The following is a 21,320-nucleotide window of genomic DNA, read 5'->3' as shown; positions in this document are numbered from 1 at the left end:
CACAACATAAAGAGCTGGGGGGGGTGTTGAGGAATTTTGCCGCTCTTCCCATGGTGCATGTGTTGCATATCATATTTTCATGGTACAGTATATGGATGAGACAGACTTTGGAGTAAGAGATGAGATACATTACTGGTATTTGTTGCCATGTTGGTCCCTTGATCAGTATGAAATTGCTAGAAAGATAATGGAGTGTTTGTTTAGTTCATCATCTCATCATCATATAATCCCCCACAATGCCTCTGATGGTATAATGGGTCTCTGTCTCCCAGTGCCTCGGACAGAGCACCTATTATATCATCAAAAAGGGCCGATTAGCAGACGAAAAGGGAGATGAAAGCGAGGGCACCAACTACCTGTTCACAAAGGCCGTAATTTTTATCGGTAATTAAGGGCTTACATTTCCCTGACAGATCATCAGGGGCCATAGAACAAGAGGGGAGAAGGAGTGACAGAGAGCAAAAGAACCAGGATTCTCCTCTGCTAAAAGCTCTCAGGCTTGTAATGGTAATTAAGGACTTGTCTCTGGAGAGGGGACGATATTAGAACAGTAGAGAGGCTGAATCCGTGGAGGGGGTGGGCCCCAACTCTTTCATGTTCTCATTGCCCTTACGCATTCCTCCACTTATTGTGTCTAAATCCTCCAATCCACTTTTTTATTGTAGTTCTTACCCCTCCTGTTCCCCCATCTCTCAGCGATCTGCACTCTTCCGCAATGCAGAGTAAAAAGTTCAGCTTATCATCATTTTGCACTAGCTCACTGCTATGCCTCGAACAAAAAGCCACATCTTTACACACAGTAGAGCTTTATTGCAGGTATAATCATTAAAAAAATGTTTATTAAGCTCAAACAATTTTCTGCTTGTGTACACCCAAAATTTTGTTTTAGCCATTCTCTAAATTAGAGTCGACTTTGATTGCTGATTGCCATTGGCACAAATCTGTAGAGGTCCTAATATGGCACAGTACCTGCCTTTACTGTATTTTCTGTCCTGACGGAGCCTGCAGAGCTGCTCCTATCCAGCACACTAGCTGTTGTCATGGTAACCTGCAGGTGGCTAAAGAAAAGGGATAACAGATTTGGACTTTTCTAAGCTCAACGCCGCTCTCCTGATACAACCAGACAACAGTAAACACACATGCCCGGAGTTCTCTGGAGATGCCGCATGTTGGATGTACCTCCGGCTGCTACGTTGAGCACACAAACACAGACATATACACACACACAATAGTAAAATGGTGAATGCGATCTCAAATATACCACAAAGGGCCAGTCAGTCTGAAGACAGTTTGAAATATATCATAATTTTGTTGTTGAGAGCTACACTTGTCTATTTATTGCTTGTCTTGTTCTCTCTCTTATCCTTCATGTGTGCAGAAATAGCATTACACAGTACCATGTGCACTTTTTCGTGCTTGTTTCACACCTTGTGGGGGAAGAATCATGACTGACAGGACGTGTATTAGATTCTCCTGCAGAGATATCTCCAGGAAATCTTCACACACACACACACACACACACTCACTCTCTGTTTCGCACACACAAGCACTTTCTGCTTGTGCATTTTAATTAAAGCTTAAAATACCCAAACTCTGAAATTAAAGTCTCTGTCAAAAGCTGTAGAATATCACTACATTGGATGAAGACCTTATATAATATCTCAATTTATCTCAACTGAATTTACATTTCCGTTGAAGGGTTATTTGGCCTTATATGGAATGAAAACGTTTTCTCATTCTTTGTTTCATAATCTCCCTTAAAATCTTATTAAATAATGTCAAGCTAAAAACAAGGCTGCTTTATTCTGCTGCTCTTAACCTGCCTCTTAACCTGCCATATGATGATATTTGAAGAATATAAAGTTTTCATCCAAAAACCTGTCTGTGTGTTACTGCCAACATAATAGATCAGCGGTGCACCATCTTGGTTTCCCATAAAAGCCTCAAGAGAACTCTCACTGACTGACATTAAGAGGTAGCATCAACTGAATGTCTGTGGTATAAATAGAGGAAATTATAGGTTTTTAATCTAATGGCTCACTTGCAACAATCAGAGAAAAGTGGTTGTGATGCTTGAGTGCAGGAATTAAAAAAGACTGTAAAAGTCAAGACCCCATGTTTTCACAAAATAATGAGGTACAGTTTTATTTTGTGACACAATGATCACACAATATGTGCAGTTACTGAGGCCATTTTTCTACAACAAAATGTATTCATGTAAAAGGAAAAATTACAACCATCAAAATACTATATTTTTGCTGGTTAAATTTGAAGATGTTTTTAAGTGGTTATTGTCAATAACAATGACAAACATGAATTTGTTCCCCCGAAACAACTAAAAAAGGGGAAAAAAAGGCTGCATGTTACTGTTTCCACATTTGTCTGCTGTTCTGTGAATGTGAGACGGGTCTGTTTGGCCAAATCTTTGTGACACATCAGTCAGGGTGAAACCCACTTATCATGGCCCAAAAATCATATTGAATGAGCACAAGTGGGACCTTCAAATCCCCAGTGCACATTATTGTACTCTTAGATCAGACTTGAGTGAAGTTGGTGTCAGTGGGTGTCCGATGGTCATAGTTCTGAAACTGTCAGATCTTTCCTGTGAGATAAAATGAGACTGAATAAATGCCTCTAAAGCTTTTTACACTTTTATTTTTTGTAAAATCTCCACAGAACAAAATAGAATTCAATTCAGATATTTTTACGTGCGTCACCATGTGTCTGAGCAGGATAGTCACTTTGCTGTATGGAATCATATTGCTAATATGAATGCTCATTAAAATGAAATAGCGCTTTCATCAGACAAGATGACAAAAAAAGATGATGTATGTGGCTGTTTCCCATGGTAACCTCATGTTTTTGGATGAGCACACCAAAAGAAGACTGGTGGGAACAGGCAGTCCTGAGGATGTGATGTTAATAGGAGACTGGTTTTCTAATTATAATATTCTCGCTGTCAACTGTGAAAACTTTTTACATCAAATGTATCCCCAGACCCTTAACATATCCTGCATTTGATGCAGAACTGGGAAATTAACTGCACACTGTTAGTTTATTGGTTTGACTGGGATCTTGTGGTTATTTTTTTTATTAGCAAATTGGTATTTGGCTGTTTTGATTGTATAAAAGTATCTTATCAGTGTATGCAACATCACTTTAGTTATTGTAGCTGCAGATAGAACACACTGTGTTTGTCCCATTCCCTTTACATCGAAGTAGAGATTTTGATAAGAATGACAGATACATGTTAGAAATGCATAATCAAAATGTATATTTTCACCTGCGTTTTCTGTATTTGGTCGTGCTTACTGTACATTTGGTAGGCTGAGTTTATTGTGCATCTTCTTCCACCTGCAAAAAATGAATCAAATGAATGAGCAAAGTTCACTTTCGGGTGAAGGAAGCACCAACATGTAGTGCTTTGTTTGTACCAGATGCCTGCGTTGAAATGAAGCACTAAGAGAACATCGGGTTGTGCTGAAGACCAGAGTGCGGTATGAAACATCAAACAAACTTTGACTATGATTTATTCAAAAAGCACACCAGACTGTAGCTTATTCTACAAATAAAACATGGTTGTGGCTGTCACACAAAGCAACGCTCAAACCAACTCTGTTCTAAGCAGTGACATGTGAAAGACAAGGGTCCTATTCAGTGGATTCAAGGAGAAAGAGATAAGACAGAAAAGACAAAAATGACATTGATGTGTATGTGTGTCTCTTCATTTGTAATCATGTTTGTATGCGCATGGTTTTATTGGGGGTTTTTCTCTGTCTGCCTGTTCATTCATCTGCCCTTTTGTCTGTGTATCTGTCAATCTCAGTGTTCTGCGTGCATCTGTGCTGAATTTGGACAGCATCTCCAGAGTGTTTTCTGTGCAAGGTTTGTTTTCCTCTCATCTGGACTGAAAAGTATTCCTCTGTCAGAATCTGAGTGCCAGCTCTGTGAAGCCTAATTATCCAGAATTCTGTGAAATCAGCTAAACCTGCACCAAAACGTTGATGCAAATCAAATTCCTAACCTCACTTAGTCATTACTCAAACACTCACTCACGCGTCTATTTATTCACTCATTCATCTGTCCATGCAGTACAGAGAGAGCAAGAGACCTGCCTCACATCACGGTGTGCTTGTGTTCCACTGCTTTAGTAACTGAATGCATTTTCTAAAAGAGCTTCTTTTATTAATCTTTTAAAAGGCATGATGCAGTTTTATGTTTACATCCTTATTTGCATGAATGCACTTAATGTAAGTGCTTTCAATACACACATTTATTTAATGACTGTAAGTCACTTAAGCCATAAGAATCTGCTAAATGCATACACTACATAGTGTATATGCAGTGGTGTGTATCTGCAGATGTACTCTCTGTTAAAAAATTGTCACTTTAAAGAGTAATTTAATACAGAAAAGGCTAAAAAGCACACTTTTACTGCTATTTCTGGCTAACAGTCATGAGTCAGTGTACTGAACACATAGTGGTACATTTACACTTCAGCTGCTATTAGTTGCACTTTAATGGAATAGCATGACATTTTGGGAAACTTGCTTTCCTGCCAAGAGTTGGATAAAAAAAGGAAGAGTGGTATTGCTCATATGTATGTACACAAAATATGAGGCTATATCCACTAATTGAAATATTATTATGATTTGTTTAGTCCAAGAGATGACATGACTCCAGTTTTTTTTTTTCTTTTTTTTTTTTTAATGACATGATGTGTTAAATGATCAACTTTGATTCATTTCAGCAGAGTAAGACCATCTGTCCCCCTCTTATTCCAGACCTGTGTTAAATTAAGCTAACCCGCTGCTGGCTATAGTTTCATTTTTACCTATCAGATGTGAGAGCAGTATCAAACTTCTCATCTAACTTTCAGCAAGAAAACAAATAAGCATATTTCCCAAAATGCCTATTGACTTATTACATTGTTAGTTTTCAAAAGCAAGCAGAAATAAAAGCAATCTTAAGTCTTCATTTCCACCAGGCACTGTAAGCAACTCTCAGCTGGGGGGAAGATGTCAATAACTCAGATTACATGGATTTGTTCCACACCCACACATGCTTGAAGGCAGAAACAACACACAAAGATGTGCACATATAAAGAAACACACACTCATGAAAACACTTAATCACGCTCTTATGCTGTACAAGGCTCACAGTCAGACAGCGGGGGATATTTTTCACATTAAATCTTGTATTATAATGTGACATACAGTATATTTGTCAACATTAAAAAATGACACAGTGACAGGCTTGAATTTCTGAGGGTTTTTTTGTTTTTGTTTTTTTTTTTGCCAAAGGGCTAGTATCATGTCAGTCCACAGACAGAAGTGCAGCAAAAACAATATTTCTGGCACCCTGCGAAATTTTATTTTGCCTTGGACTGTTTTGTTACCAGTGTACTAAGGGCATGTTTCTTTAGTTGATTCTGTGTTTTCACAGTATCAACTAAGACATCATGGTAACATGATAATCACAATAAAATAAAGATAAAAGCAACTAAAGTTCATCTTTTTTTATACTGACAAAGTCAGTTTTCAAGCAAAGATGTAAAATATTACCTTGTTTAATCTTCTGTGAGAATATCTTCATTGTGTTTTTACCAGCATTTAAATAGCCACATTATTTATAGTTACATAGCTGAGTAAATAAACTTCGGATGCATTATATGTGAGCATTTGCACTGGTGGCACATTGAACGCCTTTAAGCTTTGTTATTCACTAAACACAGTCCATGACATTTTGATTTTTTTGTTGTGCTTAACTGAATGGAACTAGTATGATGTGGAAATGACCTCTGGGGTTAGTTATATTTCCATCTGACCATCACTTTTTAAAGGTGGATAAGAGCTCACTCCAGTGCCAGCCCACCGCTTTCTCTGGAACATTAAGTCTATGAGTTTGTTCTTGTTTTTTTATGTTGTCCTCTAAAAAACGTCTCTGAAGCCCAAGGTCATAATTTAACTTTCTTTGGTTTTTCCTGCCCTCTGTGCTGCTTGTATTGGAGATTTACTGCAAACCCACTCTTCTTTTAAATGTAGCAATAGGGCTTTAATTATCCTGGAGTTTTGATGTGAATGTGTTTCTTCTGTTATGAAGCCCAAGGTGGTCATTGTTGGATCCTTACTGGAGCTTCCTCCCACTCGCACACAGACACACACACACACACACACACACACACGCACATGCAGACGCTATTCAGAGTTACACACTGCTCTGAAAATAATAATAGATTATAATAATAGTGACACTGCTGTGTGATTGGACAGCGGGGGAGAACAGAGGGATTTTGAAAGCTGCTCCTCCTCCTCTGTAACTTGATAGTGTGCAAATGATTCACCTTATTGTTTCAGTCCTGCTTAATAGTCTTCCTACCATCTGTTCAAACTTCAGCCGGCCTGACATCATAGTAGTTTCTTGGCTCAGAAGCTACTGACAGAGTCATGCCAACCTTATGTAAAACTGTCTTGTCTCTGTGCCTGGCTAATATTGGTACGTCTTTTTCAACAGCCTCGCAAACACATTCCATTGCTTTTCACACTGACAATTTAAACTGCAGCCGCAGGTATGTGCTGTATATGTAACACCAGGAGAGACTATATGTTACTTGAAAAAAATTCTTTCAGCTGCATGCTGGATGGTTCTGGAAATAAAGGAAGAGCTCTAGAGGAAGGTGAAGATAGATTAAATGCAGGCAAAGGACATTATGTGACCATGGATATATTAATAGAGCTGGAAAGCAGAGTAAGCTTTGCGGCCAATTTGTTTCTATTGCCAGCTGCAGTACAGCATCAAAAAAATTCATTTTCCCCCTAGGTCACCATTATAAAAGACACGTGTCTGAGGCTCTTGACAGAACATCTTGAATGCTGCACAATGGTCTTCATTTTCTGGATAGTTAATGGAGCTATATATAACATATTTAAGATGTGTTTTTGGAATATTTGTCATTATTTCATAGCAATGGTTGATATGATATGATAAATGAATTACTGTTACTAATAATTTTGAGACTGAAAGTTTCTTTTTTTATATTGACAACTCCCAAAACGAGATCTGTTAAAAGTTACAGAGCAACTTTCAGTTACATCACATCATCGTCCTTTTTTAAGAGTTACTCGTCTATGTTGGCTTAAAATTTGTGACTGACGGTTGATTCTTCATTAATTCTTCTCCAAAAAGCCAACCTGAACAAGAAGTCCTTAAAATACATAAAGAAACAGAAATGTACATATTTAGATATTCACAGACTGCATTTATTGATGAAGTCCATGTGATATGATAGAAAGCTCCAATCCAACAATGTCAAGCTGTCATTGTGTGTCCGTGAATGTGATTGTGATATTTGCAAATATGACATTATCCACTGGTGTTTTTTAATGGTGGAAGAAGAAACAAAAGTGACTGTCAGAGGGGTTTGGGGTAGTGCTGCACCTGGATTAGATTGAGACAGCATGGGACTGTCAACAATTTCCTGTGATTCCTATGGAGCTCAGTGGAAACTTCCTCGCCAGGCTGTGACTGCCGGCACCATGACATTCCAAGTTTGCAATTGATCTGTGGGATCAACTATGAGCACAGGGGAGATTTATTAACTCTAGAAAAGGGAAATAGTGCGTCTCACATGCTGTTAGTTAGCGAGTTACAGTTACACCGTACAATATGTAGTTTGCACAGTATAGTTGCTTTGCACATTTGCTACACAAATAATTAATCGTGACTGTACAGTAAAGTATCACTGCACCAAAACTTGTGGGTGTGTGCGCATGTGTGTGTAATCATACATTTAGCTACAGCTTCCTGTTTTGTAGGTACAGCATGTAGCCTTTGTAGAACCGGCTGTGCACAAATACCAAGCTGAGAGTGGCTGTTGAACTTTGGAAATGTCAGCCACTGCTCCTCACAGTACTATCAGTTCATTCCTGGGTGTCCTCCCATCTTCCTTCCCTGCATGGCATAAAACTTTCCTTGTGCCGAGAGTGACCCACCGACATCTTCTGAAGCTGTGTCTGGGCCGTGGTGAGGGGTAGCACAGAGGGTACATGCCCTCAGTTCAAAGTCTTTCAAAAGTGACCTTGTCAGTTTTGCTATGAAGATATTTAATCACAGCCAGGGCATCTGAGAAAAAGGTGCAGAGATTTTAGTTTGTGCAATTGTTCCAAAAATCATTCCATTGGCCAAAAAATAGAAACACCTATGACATTTATTGTGATCCATTATAATAATCTTGCACTAAATAGTCGTCCCTGCTGTGTCAGAAAGGATCTGACTCAAATATAGTTAATCTTGAGGTTGTAGTTAAACAGTAAGGTTTGACTTCTATTGCCTACATTAGACACTGGGGAGCTGACCATGGTGCTGTAACATGCTAAGTAGAATTAATAACTACATGCCTCATACCAGTACAGTTTGCCTTGTGCGCCTACACCCAGCTGTGAAAGGGAAATGCATCCTCTTCACCCCCATCCCGTTCATGCCTTTTTCACAGTGCTTCCCAGTTCACTTGCCTCAGAACCAGTCACAGCACTGGCTCTCCCAGGAGGAGCACCCTCCACCGTACAGTTTGAAGTATGTGCTGCATTATGAGCCTCAGTTGGCGGTGTTGTTTACATGTTGCTGTGTGGTTTGCTGAGAACCAGCGTAATGTGATTGCTGCACCCAAGGCCTTTTGAGAATACCACTTCAGAGGAATGCTAAATATGCATAGTATATGCCAACAGTGCTCTATCTTTATGTTCAGCAGCTTAATAGATGCTGAAGATTTTGCATGAGTGCTAAAATGGACCCTGTATGCCAGCTTTAATCTGCTGCCACAAGTACAATCTGTAAGGTTAGGTTTACATTTTCCTCTTTTTCTGTTAGTACATTGGTGCATCATGTTTTTTAATCCTTCAGTAAACTTGCCTGCTTTGTTGAACCAAGGAGATAATCCATCAATTCACGAAACAAATACTTCATCGGCTCTTCGGTGACATATCAACTTTCTGCAAACTGCGGCTGTTGACCCTTGTCCTTCCTTCGTACCCAGCAGCAGCAGCTCTAAATAAAATAATATTATTGTCTGCCTCTTTGCACTTGGCTTCATCGGTTCTCTGGTGGACACAGTCTCGAGGGGGCGGGGGGATTAAAAAGCTCTTGAGTGCCCTCATGTGTTCATTACTGTTTACAAAATTTCAGATAGTGTATGAGTGTGCTATTAACATCGGCAAATCAAAACATTTCCAGAGATGTTTCCCTTGAGTCTAAAAGTGAAAGGAAAAGCTGTCTGCTTTTATCAAAGCTCTACGTCCTCGAGGGTTTGCTGAGGATAAGCATCACATGTTCTGTTATGCAGTCACTTTTACATGAATTTTGTGTGTATGTTTGTGTGCCTGTGTTAACACTGGCAAATACATGCTCTAGGATCTGTGTGTATGATCTTTAAATGCATAAATAAATTCACAAGTCACCACTTGTCATCAACAAAATAACATGAAGTGTTTCTTTTTGTGTCTCTCTTTGAAGGCACTTGTATGATGTGACAGAACTTATTGGGCAGCGGATATGAAACACATATCTTTAACAAGTCAACAGGACAAGCATGACAACATGTTATCTCCTGTCTTTGCAGGAAGCACTTTGAACCTAACTTGCCGGGCGTTTTTTGGCTACAGCGGCGATGTCAGTCCACTCATCTACTGGATGAAGGGGGAGAAATTCATAGAGGACCTCGATGAAGAAAGAGTCCAGGAAAGTGATATCAAGTAAGTAAGACACAGCTGGAGTTTAAATAATTTCACTGGACTCGACAATAATGAGGAAGTAATAGGAGATGTAGATAAACTCAGTGGCAAATATTAAAAGACAATATCAATGGTTTTGCATGTTTCACCCCATTAACTCCAAATTGCATAAACCGAGATTTTCGAGAGATTTATTTTCTGCCTTCCATATCCATGCCTTGATATCCATTTATTTTACTACGGTGTGACTATCTTGCGGAGACTTGATGCCTGTTTTTGGATCATTATTCATTCATTTTGTCACTTTAATTAATACACCTGAAAGCAGCTGGAAACAAGATGACCCATACATCACATGCATGGCTACAGTACATATCTGTAAACTGAAAAGGAACCCATAACTGGAGAGAAACAAATTACTGAATACTGAACATTGTTACTTTAATATCACTACACACTGCAGCATTACAACATATCACAGGATTAGTGCACTGTGCAGCACTGCAGTATTGCTTATTTGTCCCAAGCCTCATTGCATTTACCAGCTACATTGTCAAAACAATCGAGCCACGAGACAAAACAATAGCAAACCTGTAATGCACGCTCTAAAAATACAAACTGATGATTTGCTGTTTCTTGCATTAAACATTACATCTGAAGTGTTTGCAGACCAGTGTTTGCGTGAAGCTGTGGTACAGGCTCTGACAGCAATCTGAAAATGAATGCAGGTCTTGAATAATGAATTTTAATTTTATTATTGTACAGTAGTTTAAACTGTTGTTGTGTAAGACAATACTCTTCTTTAAGTTGATTTTCATCATTTACCTATTAAAAACTCTCATGCATAAATTTGTTGTGCATTCAATGTATGAAATGTTAATTCTGTAGTATTTCTATTAAGTAGGTACTACTATGACAACTCATACTAAAAACAGATTTGTTTGGTGTAATGTACTGTCTAATCATTTCTTGCCTTGTTTTTAGTTTTCTTGTTTATCTCCTACAGAACAGGATGCACTGGTGTTACAGTCACCACGACAATGTGAAGCCATAGTTTTACAAAAAGTACATGTGCAACATGTGCATAACATTTTGCTCCATGGATGAAAGTATTACCATATGTACATCTTTTTTTTAAAAAAAAGCTATTTCTGTATCCTATTTTCTCTTATCGTCACTTTTCGGTATCACATTGTATAATTTGCCCAACAGACCTCACTTTTAGGCCTCTAAGACATTTAAAACAAGCCCATTTTCTTGTCTGTATCTCCAAAACAAGTCCATTCCCAGGTCCATGTGCATGTTTCCCATTAGGGCTGTTTGGAGAGGCTGCCGCTCCGGGGAGACAGTCCTGTCAGATGGTTAACAACCGCCATTTTTCACACCGCCACCACTATCGCTATCTCCCTCTGTGCACCCACCTATAGCAGCATGCAGATGGGCCGTGGGGAGCTGAAGAGGAATGGTAGGACAGGAAGCGAGGGAGAGGCAGAGAAAAAAAGAGGGAGCAAAGAGAAAAGTGGAAAGATTAAGAAGTACAGTAGAAGTCACTGAGGAGGAAAGTAAAGAAGACACATCTGTGACAGTGAATTTGCTTGTACACTGATATAAACAGGCCACAGAAACAAATCTCATTTTTACCACCGCTACTACTCTCTTGTCTTTCTATATCTGTCTCTGTCCCTGTATCTCTTTTCCTCCATTAGTCCCTGACACTAGGATTCCCCCACTCACTGACTAAGGGGTTATCTTTTCAATAATTCATACCAATATTTCATTCAGTAGATCAATAATGTATTTGATCATCCACTCAGTGTTGCAGATGCTGCTACACTAGGCTTGTTCAGGCCCGGTCGGTGCTGTGGTTTTACTACCTTAAAGACAGCAGAACAAGGAGCAGTAGAGAGAAAGGACAGCAGAAAATAAACACGAACAAATCTGTGCTCACCCTCCACCTGTCTTCCTTTCAGATGGTACAGTGGGCATGTTACTGAGGTTTACCTCTCATCTTCAGTCTACTTTTAGCTTTATTATTAATGCATCAGCAGCCAAACTTGAGGTTAGACAAGACTGGTCATACATTTAGCTCAGAGTTTCTGCAGGCATTTACACAACTCTGAGCCTATTGATTCAGAGGAGTTCATTTCTATGGTAACCCAAGCCCATAAATTCTCATTTGCACCACTGGGACAGGGCTATTGTTGTTATTGTAGCACGGGTGACTGGACATTAGCATAGTATGCAGAGATTAATAAATTAGCAAAACAAATCTGGCTCAGCATATTAAGAAGGTAATCAATATGTTGTTGACCCAATTCAGTTGGGGTTTTGCAGGTGTACATTAGAATTGGATCTACAAGAGGAATGAATAGTTAGAAATTGATCACTAAATGAGCAAACGCGGAGGTGTTGCTAATGAGTAACAAAGAGAATATTGAAAAGAAAAAGTGCCCGTAGCAAACAGTCTGAGAACATGTCCACAATTACTCATTTGGCAAAATCTTTATCAATATACTCAATCATCCAAATGAAAAGAAGTGGATTTTACAGATCCACTGGTTCAGCACTTGTGTTTGGCACATTCTCTTTTCATCTCCAGCTCATGAAGTATGTTGGGATATGTTGGGCCACGAAGTATACGCCTACAACAGATGAAGCCTTTGTTTCCCAGAGAAAGAAGGCCTCATTTTTCAGCCGCATTTGAAGGAGCCTTCGAAATGGGACAGCTTGTCGCGACGCTGTGATGCAGTCTGCCTTCAAATGCAGCCTTCGAAGGATTGGGACACAGCTACAGTCTGATATTTTGAGTTCACTCATCAGTTCTAGTTGTTCTAGTGTGTGTGTGTTAGGAGCTGTCATTCAGGACTTAACTGTATCTTTGTGCTTCACCTACTTATCCACCTACTCTGACTTTAGGTGCTCATCATTTCCATTTGAGGCTCAGGTTGAATAGTGGTCATTATCCATCAGGTTGTATGGCAGCACACTCCACCAGCTCACGTAGTTTGATAATGTGAAACATGGGGCTTCAAGGCACCCAACACTCCCTGGAGGAGAAATGAGTTATTCTCGTGCCACCTTCTCTCAGCGCCCCAGCTCCCAAACCCACTGCACAACAAACTCAGCTGAAACTACAAATGTCATCAACACTCAGCCTCTCTACACAAAGCCCATGATACACTTTCAATTACTGATGCCAAATCTCCCCAACAAGTTGTCCTTATGTGCAGTTTATCAACTTGAAGGCGAGATAGAAGAGAGATGCTTAAGAGTCATTATCTCCCTACTCACTCGAACACACATTTACACTCATGTGCTTTCCTCTTTCCTTATCCCACTCCTCCTTCTCAACATGAGCTGTTATTAACACATACAGTAGATGATGCACAAGTTTACGTGCTCACATGCTTGCGCACACAAACAGAGGCGACTTCTTTCTAATTTGCAGTGTTTTCTCCCAGGTGTCATTTCTGCTGCGGGTGCTGTAAAAGTGGGCTAAGTAGTGTGTCTAAGGTATGAGGGAGCATTATCTCCCCATTCCCTCCTCCATCAGGCTCAACCAGCCCAGTGGGGGACACTCATTTACTTTATGGAATATTACTTTCTCTCCTTCTCTCCGTTACCATGGCAGCCGCTATAAAAAGATTTTCTTCTCATCGCCATTATTTGATTTTCCCCTCCGCATACGCAGAGGAAGAGACCTTATTGATTTTCATTTCTCAAATGTTTTGAGTCCAGGGAAAGAATTAACATAGCATGAAGTACTTACAGTAACACAAAAGGGGCATCATCGAGATACTCGATGTAGAGAACCTTGCTGCTTGTGGGCGTATTTATGGCGTAACCTTTATGAATTGTAGCATTATATGTTTTGTGATGGCTGCATATGATTCTTCCCTTCACGTACACGCTGCTGAGGTCACATTCACTTGCACTGATTAAATCTTCTTGAACAGCAGAAATGAGCAGGTTGACTTGCTTCAACAAGCTGCTTCTCATCTAAAGCCTTCTGTCTGTAAAACCGGCGCTGCAAAGCATAGATCAGTAAAGTTTTTAATTTTTTTTTATCTTTGTAGGGTGGTCAAAGAGCATCTTGGTGAACAGGAAGTGGCAATTTCCTTGACTATTGACTCTTTGGAGGAGGAGGACCTGGGAAATTATTCCTGTTATGTGGAAAATGGTAACGGCCGTCGCCAAGCAACCATCCAGCTCTTCAGGCGGGGTAAGGGCTCTTTGACATAAATTTGCAGAGTTTTAACAGCTAAACTTCAAGTCTTGGCAAATTTTTTTTCACATAAGTGGCTAAAGGTTGTAAAAATCATTTTAAAACTCTGTCTGACAGCTTCGTATCAATTCTGTATTAGCTTGTTCCAGCTTTTCATTAAAGACCTATGATATGTGAAAGATTAAAAGCCTGGCTGCACCATTTCATCAAATGGAAATATTCTACATGTCTTGAGCATAATTTTATACACATTTCCCCAAAATTCAGTCTGATATATTTGGATATTTTTGAGAACTCTTACATTTCCACTAGATTAAACAAACTTTGACTTCACAGCATTGGTTTGATACTGACCCACGGGTGCATTGCTGTAATTAATATTTTAAAACTAACAAAAAAAAATAAAAAATTGTAAGGCAAAATGGTTTTGATCATATTTCTGTATATTGTTTTTATTTTAAAGCTCTCAGATTTACTGTTATGGTTCACATTGCTCAACAGCATCATTTTCTGCAACAACAGCTAATAAACAATGTAGTGCAGAATGAATGAATTAATATTCTTTTAACAGATATAAAAAGTATAAAACCATTCATTCATCTGTCTTTCTGGTCTGTTACTTATTTGCTCCTCCATCCACACTTGTGTTAACAATCTTTGCTTGAGCTCCATTTTGTTGTGTTGTTTCTTTATACATGTGCCCCAGCAGCTGTGTGGTTATTTTGGCACTCTAGCATGACTGAAGCTCTCTTCATGCACTGGTTGTCACCCTACAAAGAGAGGTAATTTGAGGCTGTTTAAACAGCAAATTGGTCTTCAGCTTTTCCAAAAAGGCCAATAACTTCAGCATACAGTTACATTTTAAGTCTTTAATCTCTGTCTCTGTGGCTGTCTTTTGTAGACTGCCCAATTCCATTTTAGTGCTGTCTTATCTCAAAGTAATATTTCTAAGGACAGGGATGCTAAGAAAAACTTCAGGTCCCTCTCTCGCTGTTTTTCTTTCTGTGTCTTTCTAACTCTCTCATCCACATTATTCTGACATTTATTTCATGTTTCCTTTTCCACAGTGCATCACTCATCAGCCCTGTAGCAAGTCTATGAATGTCTCTGCAGGTTGCCTTTCCTTCCGTCTTAGAAAAAAGAGAGCAAAGGAAGGAGAGTAGGTAGAAGAGAAGTGGCGATCAGCTTCTAATAAACAACTTGTTGAATGAGTGGTAACGATTGCTGGTAATTAGTCAGAGGCGCTGATGTTTTTGAGAAGGTCAAAAAACTGCATATTAGAAGACCAAACCAGCAGCTCTGAGACACAGTAGTTTTTAAAATGCATTAAATATAAAGTGCCAACAGATATCTCTCTTTACAATTTGAGGGACTAGATTAGCTTAGCCTTTTACAAAAAGTTTTAAACAGTATATACACAAAATTTTGTGACACCATCCTGATGCTATTATGACTTGTAAAGGTATGTAAGTGCCGATACGGTCCACATAATGTAGAGACTGAATTGTGGTTGCCATGGCAGCTGTGCTGTGTTTAGCCCAAAGTGTGACATAGATCTAAGGTGAACCTTTTCTAGCTGAGCCAACCAGGTAAATGCTGCTTTAATACACACCATAATTCAACTTTTCCCAAGCTGCAACTTTGGAGAGAAGATAATAGAGAAGAGAAATGAATGGAGGGAAAACAGGGGAAAAGAAATGCGAGATGTGATGGAGAGGCAAGTGAGATGAATGAACTGAAACCGCTTGTTTTGAAAATGCCTCCATCCATGTCCACAATTGTTACAAATCCCACTATAGATGACTGCCAAAATGAAGAGCTGTGTCACTGCTGCACTGCTCCAAACAAACAAACCCAATTTTTCATCATCTCTTTTTATTTTTTATATGTGTCTCTTTGCACTGTGCCCTCTGAAAACACTAGCGATTGTCCTGTTCTATATTATCTGCCTTCCAGCAAATGTAAATGTGTTATTTAAGTGCCTCATTCTGTGAGTGTAAGTGGGAAAAAATAATGAAGAGAACCTTTGAGCTCAAGTTGGTGCAGGATCAATACGCTCTTTGTGTGTCTTCATAACAGGCATAATGAATGAAGTTCGAGCTGTGATTGTCTCCAAAGTTTTAAATATTTTGTGTGTGTGTTTGTGTGTTTGTGTGTGTGTGTGTTGCCCTCAGCAGAGCTCATGTACACAGTGGAGCTGGCAGGAGGGCTAGGAGCGATCCTGCTGCTACTCATCTTTCTCATCTCCCTCTACAAATGCTACAAGATCGAGCTGATGCTCTTCTATAGGAGGCACTTTGGCAGCGAGGACGTGGATGGTGGTAAAGACAGTGCAAAACATCTCAAGAAATCCTGTCTCTCTCTCTCTCTCTCTTTCTCTGTGTCTCTCTACCCATAGCCAGACCATTCTTATCCAAACTTTGCTGTCATGTTAAATGTAATTGACTGTATATGTGCAGTCTTTGTGTTCTTTATTGGCATATTTTTTTACAGTCACAAAATATTCCTTGGTAGATACAGATGTCTTCCCCATTTCTATCTCAGTGACAGCAGCCCATTTCCTCTCTTTCTATCTCTCTCTGCTGTTGGTTAGAGGTGCACGTGATTGTGATTGTGTGTGTACATTGCAGCAATGGCTGCATAGGGAAGAGAGGAGACAGATTTTCAATTTATTGCCCATTTAAAAAGAGATCAGTCTCAATATGCCATGGGATGATGCCCATCTTCTCCTGTTGAAGGCTGCATAGTGGTACATGGGGACTAGACAGGCTCGAAAAGCCTTCCCAGAGTGACAAATTGGAGGGCAAGTTTTTGTTTTCCAGAACAGCATTAACTTTTACCTCATTTAGGATTTGTCTGTCTGTATCCCAGTAAGTTCTCATTTTTGCTTTGTTTTTTGAGTCTTTCTGCTTTCTTTTCAACATTTCTGGAAAGACTGAACTCCTTTTTAAAATCATTTGATTGTTTCTACAGCGGCATGAATTATCTATTACACATTGTTTTGTTGACTGAAACTTTCACATGATTAAGTCATAACGTCAGGGATGGCAGATAGAAGCTGTTTTTGATTTTCCACGTTTGCTAGGTGGTTAATTTGCAAGGTTCGTTGCTAATTTAAAAATGGGGTTTGATGTTTGGATCCTTATTGAGCACAGCCCTAGCCTTTCCAGTGAGTTTCAAAGCTGTGTGTGCTCCTCGCAGAGTCTGTGAAAAAACCCCTCTTCCCTTTATGGCTGGCCCACATTCCAATTTCTACAGAGCATAATGACTAGGACTTAGTGAACATGTCACCAGGACTGCTTTTTTCTACCATATATTTTCTGCCTTTTTAGTTTTTCCCACTGTCTTCTGGGAAATCATCTCAAGGTACAAAATCGCTTGAATCATGATTTGTGTATTTTTGTATCTCCCCAATTTGTTTTTCATATACACTGCATGGCCAAAGGCATATGAAGGCGATTGTTCTTTTATAATCTTGGTCTAGGTCTGTTTTTGAACTAGGACACTTTGTTCTAATGAAGGATCAGAAAGAAAACATATTTTGACAAATTTGTGGGAACAGCTTGCGAAAGGCTGTTTCCTGTTTAAACTTGACCATGTCTCCATGTACAAAGTGGAATCCATGAAAAAATCCTTTTCCTAGTTTCATGTGGAAGAACCTGACTGGCCTTATCAGAGCCCTGACCTCAAATCCAGCCAACACCTCCGGGATGAAGTGGAACAGTGACTGTGAGCCAGGCTAATTGCCCAACGTCACTGCTTTGCTCTTGCAGCTAAATTGGAGCAAACCTTGACAGCCACGTTTCAAAATCTTGTGGAAAGTTTACTCAGAAGAGCTGGGGTTTTTATTGCAGCATATTACAACAGTATACAATATACTGTATATCTAAGGTTAAATGTCTTTATGAAAATGTAAATGAGATGAATGTTGTTGTAAAGCTGACCTGCAATTTCTTTGGTATAGTTGTTTGTATAATATTTGAGGAAATGACCACTGAATACTGACATTATTTGATAATGATTAGGAATGCAATGTTTATTTGATAATAATATATTTTAAAATGAAATAGGTGTGATGCTCTGATAAATACAAATGAATGATGAATCACCTATTTAGATGCAGATGTTTTCATTTTGTGTGCTGTCTTAGATTTAGACTTTGGAATTCAGTCTGAGATGTGCATAAATAAAAAGCAGGTGTAATATCCAGCTGGGTACGTATATATGCCCATCTAGTGTATTGTGTATTGTAGTGTCTGTACAAGTCTCTGACTGTGTCACAAGGACTCCAGGGACATTTTGCCTTTTTGCGCTAGATGTCACTGCATTTACTGCACCTTTGTTGTACCGCTCTGTTTTTCAGAAAACAAGGACTACGACGCGTACCTGTCCTACACCAAAGTGGACCCTGACCAGTGGAGTCAGGAAACCAGAGAGGAGGAACGCTTTGCCCTGGAGATCCTTCCTGATGTCCTGGAGAAACATTATGGCTACAAACTTTTCATCCCAGATAGAGATCTTATTCCAACAGGAAGTAAGCACTATGACTGTCTGTGTGTAAATACATTAGCACACGTACTGTAGAGGAGTGTGAGGGCATTTACAGTTGCTTGTGAACTGTCATTGCTGCAGTGTTTGGCACATTTCTTCCTTCCACTTAGTCATACTTCGAAGTTTTCATGTGTGCTGTTTGTCGTCAGTGTTGTTTCAAACTGTCACTGTCCTGTATTTGTCTTGTGTTTGTCTAGCTTGTATTTGTGTGTTGTTATGGCAGATGCCATAGCAAGCGGAGTATATCCAAACTTAAAAGTGATGAATAGATGATTATTTCAAATTTTCAAACTCAGGGAAAAGAGGAAAAGATATATTCAGTCCACCACTGTCAACCAGAAGCCTTTTTCTTATATCCTCTCAAACCTCTCTGGATAAAAGAAGGACACTATAATATTTCTCATTTACTGATAGTATCCACTACAGATATGGGAATACAGTATACAGTATGTACTGGGAGCTGATATATAAAACAAATGTATCATCTTCCTGCGTTTTCATCCATGCATTAATAAATCTACACAAATTCTATCTGAAAGTATTCTCATGTGCGTTAACTCTGCCTAGTAAGTGCCAATCTGTGCCAGCAGTACACAGTGTGCTTTAGTTAGTAGTGATGCTGTGTGTTTGCACTGTGGGTTTCATGTGGAACTGATAAAACGCAAACACGTCCTAGTTGGTCCAGACAGAATTAAACATCAGTGGGAAATGTGCAAAGGCTGAGAGCCCTGCTGACTGAGCTGCCTCTTTCCTTTTATCAAAAGAAAATTGCCGCCAGCATCGGTTCCAAGCAAAATTGTTCCAGATGAATTTTCAATCAGGGAAACATGGAATGTGATTAATCATAAGTGAAATAAAAAGATGAGTGAGAGGAGATGCAGCCACTCTTACGACTATGCTGAGCATGTTTCTGTGTCCGTACTGTGTTCTTCTTGTGACCTGAATGTTACATGTTTATGTTTAGGTCTCACCAATGAGCATTACCAGGATGACACACGACTCTTTGGAGGTACTCGCCAAAAGTCTTTTCCTTTTCTATCAGCTGCTGCCATTCACCTGCTATGTAGTTTCAAAGGGACACTTAGAGTGGTGATGTTGTTAGATCTGAAACATTAGGCTCAGTTCAATACACAGCAACTCAGCTTAATCTTATAGGCTGTGTAGCTTTATCAATCATATACCCCCATCTAGAGCCATTTACTGCAGCACTTAGCTTTGTAACTTTGACTAAGGGTCTGCCATGCATCCAGAATATTGACTACAATGCACAGAATAATACTTCACACTGCACCATAATGAAAGACGCATATTCACCTGCAAAATACCCTGTTAATAGATGTGTATTTGCATGCACATCTACAGTTCGTATGCCTTTCTCTACACAATAAAAACTACAGAGTACAATTAGTTATTAGAACAGATCCTGGAGGTGGATATCAAACACACCACTGCCATTGTCTTCTGTTTTCTGTTCATCCATTGTTCAGTGTTATGGTCCTGTCCACATTTAAATTTTATTCTTAGTTCAAAATATTCTGAATGTACATCACTCAACTATTTTGCTTCTCTTATGCTTTTGCATTTTTTCCCTGTAGCCTACATAGAGGATGTGGCACGCTGTGTTGACCAAAGCAAACGCCTCATTATAGTTATGACACCCAACTATGTGGTGCGGCGAGGCTGGAGCATCTTTGAGCTGGAGACGCGGCTGCGCAACATGCTGGTAACTGGTGAGATTAAAGTCATCCTGATTGAGTGCGCCGAGCTGCGCGGCATCATGAACTATCAGGAGGTGGAGGCTCTTAAGCATACGATTAAAACCCTCACTGTCATCAAGTGGCGTGGCCCCAAGAGCAACAAGCTCAACTCCAAGTTCTGGAAGCAGTTGCAGTACGAGATGCCATTCAGGCGCACAGAGCCCATGCTCACCCATGAGCCGGCGCTGGACGTCAGCGAGCAGGGCCCCTTTGGAGAGCTGCAGACCGTTTCTGCCATCTCCATGGCAGCAGCCACCTCCACCGCCATGGCCACTGCCCACCCAGAGCTGCGATCCTCTTTCCACAACACCTACCACACCACCATGAGGCAGAAACACTACTACCGCAGCTACGAGTATGACATACCCCCAGGAGGAACCCTGCCACCACTCTCCTCTCTGGGGAACCAGCACACCTACTGCAACATCCCACTCACACTGCTGAACGGTCAGAGGCCTCCCGGGAAGAGCCGAGAGCACAGCCTGGAGGAGGCGCATGCCAATAACGCCATGCTCCCTCTGCTGCCAAGAGAAACCAGCATCTCCAGTGTCATCTGGTAATTGATGAACAGACTTTGGCTGTAGGAAGCTCAGTCAGGGTCGGGCACGGCCAGGCTCTATCTGGTAGCTCTAAGGACCATAGTTCAAGGTCATGACTTCAGGTGAAATGTGTTTTGGATGCATTTGGTTCCAAGTGCTGTTAACTAGCAGCAAGTAGTGGAAATACACTGGACACTGTTACCCATGTTTATTTTTTTCCAAGTGGACAGCACCTATGTCACAGGGGATGTTTTCTACATGAAACTACAAGAGATTTAATGAAACACTGCTTCATCAACTAGCAAGACACGGACTTGCAAGAACTCACTTGGCAATTGTGCACATACATGCATACATATACGCTCACAAATGTGCATACATACAAACACAAGGAAAACAGGGTCTTGTACATATATTTCAATTTATTTGTAGCATCAGTGTTTTCCTGTTTTGTTATTTTGTTTGTTTTATTCAATCATGTTTGTTGCCTTCTCTACTGTAGGACTTTGCTTTAACTTGTTAT

The 21,320-nt window shown here is 39.9% G+C and overlaps 1 protein-coding gene across 1 annotated transcript in view; it reads left to right on the top strand.

Annotated features, from left to right (window-relative positions):
* il1rapl1a (interleukin 1 receptor accessory protein-like 1a) overlaps nt 1-20,818 on the top strand; it is a 109,800-nt gene extending 88,982 nt beyond the window's left edge. Inside the window, exons 6-11 of the mRNA XM_026295524.1 lie at nt 9,614-9,746; nt 13,802-13,947; nt 16,125-16,271; nt 18,314-18,484; nt 19,466-19,510; nt 20,097-20,818. Coding sequence (XP_026151309.1) covers nt 9,614-9,746; nt 13,802-13,947; nt 16,125-16,271; nt 18,314-18,484; nt 19,466-19,510; nt 20,097-20,818 — 1,364 coding nt within the window. The remainder of the gene's footprint in view (nt 1-9,613; nt 9,747-13,801; nt 13,948-16,124; nt 16,272-18,313; nt 18,485-19,465; nt 19,511-20,096) is intronic.
* Nucleotides 20,819-21,320: the final 502 nt, after the last annotated feature.

The sequence above is a fragment of the Mastacembelus armatus genome, chromosome 21 (assembly GCF_900324485.2).
Source record: "Mastacembelus armatus chromosome 21, fMasArm1.2, whole genome shotgun sequence".
NCBI classification, from domain to species: Eukaryota; Metazoa; Chordata; class Actinopteri; order Synbranchiformes; family Mastacembelidae; genus Mastacembelus; species Mastacembelus armatus.
Note: the sequence above shows the minus strand (reverse complement) of the source record. Positions and strands in the feature narration are given on the sequence as shown.